At 45.0% G+C, this 5492-nt stretch overlaps 1 protein-coding gene across 1 annotated transcript in view; it reads right to left on the bottom strand.

Annotated features, from left to right (window-relative positions):
* The window catches only part of zdhhc22 (zinc finger DHHC-type palmitoyltransferase 22), a 4566-nt gene extending 4214 nt beyond the window's left edge, over window positions 1-352 (bottom strand). The window contains exon 1 of the mRNA XM_048600345.1: window positions 342-352. Within this exon, the coding sequence (XP_048456302.1) occupies window positions 342-352 (11 nt within the window). The remainder of the gene's footprint in view (window positions 1-341) is intronic.
* Window positions 353-5492: the final 5140 nt, after the last annotated feature.

Genomic DNA, 5492 nt, shown 5'->3' with positions numbered 1-5492 from the left:
CCGAAGGGCCTGTACTGCGCTGTAATGTTCTATGTTCTATGTTCTAAGAGTGATTGTCCTGAGCAAAGGTTGCAGCCAGATATGGGCTGAACTCTACCAGGGCCATCCAGGGGTTTCCAAAATGAGGATGTTGGCAAGAGATTATGTCTAGTGGCCAGGATTGGATGCAGATATTGGTGGGGCAGTGCCCAGAGTGCCAACAAGGACAAAAATTACCACTAGCAGAACCCCCACATTCACAAGAATGGCGGATAAGCCTTGTAACCAGTTACATGTTGACTATGCAGGCCCTTTCATGGCCTCAATGTTCTTAGTCATTGTGGATACCCACTCAAAGTGACTGGACATGCATAGAGCCCATTCATCAAACATGGGGATTATGGTAGAAAAACTACGCACATCTTTTGCAATACACAGACTCCCAAAGTGTTGGTCACAGATAATGGGCCATTGTTTATCAACAAGTCAAATGATATTCTACAAATTAGGACAGCTCAATACCAATAATCACCCAATAGTCTGGCAGAAAGAGCGGTCAAAACTTTGAAGGCAGGCTTAAAGAAACAGCCTACAGCTTTACTCGATACCAAACTGTCTTGGTTTCATTTGATTATGAGACTACCCCTCATACAACTACATACCAAGTTAAATCTGATCTTCCCGGACCTCGGAGAGAGGGTGAAATGATATCAGGAATGCCAAGGCCAGACACAAGACTCCGCTAAATGAGACAGTTTTGTTCAGGGGACAAAGTTTGGTATAGGAACTATGGAAAAAGCTCTGAGTGGGTAAGAGACATGGCCGATGTAAAGTCAAATCCGGTGATGTATAAAATTCAGGTAGGTGCAACTGTCCTGAACAAGCACATGGACCATATGAAAGGTATAAACTCACAGTGTAAGGGAAAAATGTACCTGGCTCCTTAACAGTCTTTCTGACTGTTCTGGAACCCATGGGTTCTCCCTCTCTGTCAAGCATTGAAGATACCTCAGAATCTGAGGTGGACATGGCAGATGTCACTGTTTTGATGCCTTTGCCACCTGAAGAAGAGAATGAATTTCTTCTGAGATGCACTGGGTGCAAGAGGCAAGCTACTTTGCGTTACTGCTCATCTCAGAGACAAAGTTGGAGGAATGTGACCCCAGGAGGAACTGTTTAAAAAAAAAGAACTGGCCTCTGTCCTCAGACTCAGAGGGGGAAGGATGCAGTGGGTGTAATAATGTCAGCCAGGTAGACCTCATAGAACATGAGTTCCCTGAATGGATCTGTTAATCTGGTCCAATCAGGGATCCCTGGCTGACAGATATAAACCGAAGTGACAGGGTTTCTGCTTGGTCTGAGAGCTGGCTCTGAGGGAGCTGGATCAGTGTCAAGGACTCTCCACGTATAAATAAAGGGTGACTTGGTGATGGGATACTGGCCCCCGAGGAGCTATTTCAATGATCGAGGTTAATAATCCAGTTTAGTACCTTGTTCCTGCTTTCTCCCCATATCCTTTGATCCCTTTGGTCCTAGGAATTATATCTATACCTTTGTTGAAAGTCTTCAATATCTTGGCCTCTCAGTTTCTTGTAGCAGAGAATCCCACAGGTTCACCACTGTCTGAGTGAAGAAATGTCTCCTTATGAACAAAAACAGAAGTTGCCGGAAAAGCTGAGCAGGTCTGCCAGCATCTGTGAAGAAGGTTAATGTTTCGGGTCCACTGACTCTTCCTCAGGAATGTCTCCTCGTCTCAGTCCTTGACAGTTTACCCAATATCCTTCGATTGTGACTCCTGATTCTGTTCTCCCCCGTCATTGGGAACATCCTTCCTGCATATACCATATCTAATCCTGTTAAAATTTTATAGGTTTCTACAAGAACCCCCCTCATTCTTCTAAACCGTAGCGAATATAGTCCTAAATAATCCAGTCTCTTCCCATACATCTGTCCCGCCAACCCAGGAAACAGTTTTGTCAAATCTTCACTGCACTCCTTCAATGCCCAGAATACCCTTTCTCAGATAAGGAGACCAAAACTACACACACTACTCCAGGTGTGGTCTTACCAATGTTCTGTATAGTTGCAGCAGGATACATCTGCTCCTGTACTCAAATCTTCTCACTATGACAGCCCACATACCATGTTCCTTCTTCACTGTCTGCTGCATCTGCATATTTACTTTCAGTGGCTGATGTATGAGGACACCCAGGTCTCATTGCACCCCCTTCTTTCTCAATCTGTCTCCATTTAGATAATAAATCGCCTGCCTGTTTTTACTCCCAAAGTGAATGACCTCACAGTTATCCACATTTTACTGCATCTGTCATACATTTGCCTACTGAATCAGCTTGTTCAATTCACATTGCAACATGGAGGCTCAGTGGTTAGCACTGCTGCCTCACAGCATCAGGGACCCGGGTTTGATTCCACCCTTGGGCGACTGTGTGTGTGGAGTTTGCACATTCTCCCTGTATCTGCATGGGTTTCCTCCGGGTGCTCCAGTTTCCTCCCACAGTCCAAAGATGTCCGGGCTAGGTGGATTGGTCATACTAAATTGCCCATAGTGTTCAGGGGTGTATAGATTAGATGGGTTATAGGGGGATGCTCTGAGGGTCGTTGTGGACTTGTTGGGCTAAAGGGCCTGTTTCCACACTGTAGGGATTCTATGAATCTCTGCATCCTCCTCACAGCTCACCCTCCCACCCAGCTTTTTCTTATCTACAAACTTGGAGATATGACATATAGTTTCCTAAATAATTATGTACATATTGTGAATAGCTGGGGTCCTAGACTGTCACTTGGGGGATAAAAGCCATTTTTAAAATTCATTCAAGTCACAAGGGTGTTGCTGGCCATGTCACCCATCCTTATTTGCCCAGTTAACAGTCAACTTGGAGTCTGGAGTCACATGTAGGCCAGACTGGGTAAGGATGGCAGTTTTCTTCCTTAAAGGACATTAGTGAACCAGGTGGGGTTTTCTGATAATCAGCAACAGATCCATGGTCATCATTAGATTCTTAATTCCAGAATTTTATTGAATTCAAATTCCACCATCTGCCGTGGCAGGTTTTGAACCCAGGTCCCCAGAATATTACCTGGGTTTCTGGATTAACAGTCCAGCAATAATGCCACTGGGCCATCTCCTCCCCTGAATTCATGTATACTCTTTGTTTCTGTCAACCAGTTCTCAACACATTTCAGTATGCTACCCCCAATTCCAAGTGCTTTAATTTTCCATGCTAATATGTCAGAGTCATACAGCATAGAATAAAAACTGAAAGAACTATGTATGCTGTAAATCAGGAGCACAAACAGAAGTTGCTGGAAAAGCTCAGCAGGTCTGGCATCATCTGTGAAGATAAAAACAGAGTTAACAGTTTGGGTCCGGTGACCCTTCCTCAGAACTTGTTTCCTTCACAGATGCTGCCAGACCTGCTGAGCTTTTCCAGCAACTTTGTCTTTGTTCATACAGCACAGAAACAGACTCTTCAGTCCAACTTGCCCGTGCTGACCAGACATTCTAATCTGACTTACAAAGAACAACTACACAGGAACAGGCCCTTCAGCCCTCCAAGCCTGTACCAAATCATTTTGCTCTTTCATACTATAAATGTTGTCACTTACAGGATCTGTATCCCTCTATTCCCTTCCTATTCATGTATTCGTCCAGGTGCTTCTTGAATCCAAAAGGATGTGGATGCTTTGGAGAGGGTGCAGAGGAGGTTCACCAGGATGTTGCCTGGTATGGAGGGCGCTAGCTATGAAGAGAGGTTGAGTAGATTAGGATTATTTACATTAGAAAGACGGAGGATGAGGGGGGACCTGATTGAGGTCTACAAAATCATGAGAGGTATAGACAGGGTGGATAGCAAGAAGCTTTTTCCCAGAGTGGGGGACTCACTTACTAGGGGTCATGATTTCAAGGTGAGAGGGGAAAAGTTTAAGGGAGATATGCGTGGAAAGTTCTTTATGCAGAGGGTGGTGGGTGCCTGGAACGTGTTGCCAGTGGTAGAGGTGAGCACGATAGCGGCATTTAAGACGTATCTAGACAGATACATGAATGGGCAGGGAGCAGAGGGATACAAATCCTTGGAAAATAGGCGACAGGTTTAGATAGAGGATCTGGATCAGCGCAGGCTTGGAGGGCCGAAGGGCCTGTTCCTGTGCTGTAATTTTCTTTGTTCTTTGTTCTTTGAATGCTGCTATTGTGTCTGCTTCCACCACCTCTTCTCGCAGCGTGTTCCAAGCACTCACCACCCTTTGTGTGAAAAACGTGCCTCGCACATTTCTTTTAAACTTCCCCCCGCCTTGCACCTTGAACCTGTGTCCCCTAGTAACTGACCCCTCCACCCTGGGAAAAAGCCTTATACTTTCCACTCTATCCATGCCATTCACAATCTTATAAACTTCTACCACACTTTCCAATCAATATATCTACGTATATTGGTCTATGTAGAATTTGTGGCCATAATTGTGTCAAAAAGTGCTCTGCAATTCTCTGAAAACCAGAACTTTCTATTTGTCAGATGCTAAGAAAAGCATTCTACAAAATTATGGTGTTTAATCTCACACGAAAGAGAATCTCTGGGCCTGCATGATCAGAAACGGAGCAGGATGGAGTTCAAAAATACCATTACCAGTTGGTGTGCCGATCAACTAACATCATTCCTAGGGCTGGTCATTTTACAAGAAACGTGTTTGGGAATCCCAACCCCCACAAGATGGACAACCCACTGGACTCCTAAGAGTTTTGTTGCTGCCGCTGGGGTTTCCAGTTCATCTTCAGTTTCCAAGAGTGATGGGGAGAGGTGTGTCTGCCATCCGGAGGGCACTAAACAGGGAGCCATGCTCCAGGCCATCCCTCTATGCCTACTGCATCTAGAGACCATCCAGTAGAGGAAAACCTCCCCAGCAGATTGGGCCTGGATTTGAGGTTACTGAAATAAGAGGCAAGATCCCATAGGTCAAGTATCATTCCCTGCCTGATGTCACCACCACCCACATCTTCCTTTCCCCTTTCCCTTTCTGTATCCTGAAGGCACGGTTTTCACCGTGATACCCTGGTCCACTCCTGTCATTGCCAACAACACCCCTCCCCTCCCTCAACACCATCCAACAACAAAAGGAAATGGAACTCCTGTTCTTTACCTCCTCATTCTCCAAAGTGCCAAACGCTGCTTCCAGGTGAAGTAGCAATTTATTTATGCTTCTTTTAATTCAGAAAACTGTGTGCAGTACTCATGATGTGGTCTCCTCAACACTGGAGAGATCAATGGAGGCCTCGGTGGAATACTGTCTTTAATTTTGCAAGTGTAACCCTAAGCTTCTGATTGCCTATTATTTAAATTCTCTATTTTGCTCTCACTCTGACTTCTCAATCTTCAGCCTCCTGTCGTGTTCCAGTGAAGCTCAATGTAAGCTTGAGGAACAGCTCCTCATTTTTCAATGAGGCAAATTACAGCCTCTGGACTCAACGCTGAATTCAACAATTTTAAAATGCAATGTCTCAT

The sequence above is a fragment of the Rhincodon typus genome, chromosome 8, assembly GCF_021869965.1.
Source record: "Rhincodon typus isolate 14 chromosome 8, sRhiTyp1.1, whole genome shotgun sequence".
Classification (NCBI taxonomy): domain Eukaryota; kingdom Metazoa; phylum Chordata; class Chondrichthyes; order Orectolobiformes; family Rhincodontidae; genus Rhincodon; species Rhincodon typus.
This window is presented reverse-complemented; position numbering and strand designations above follow the sequence as displayed.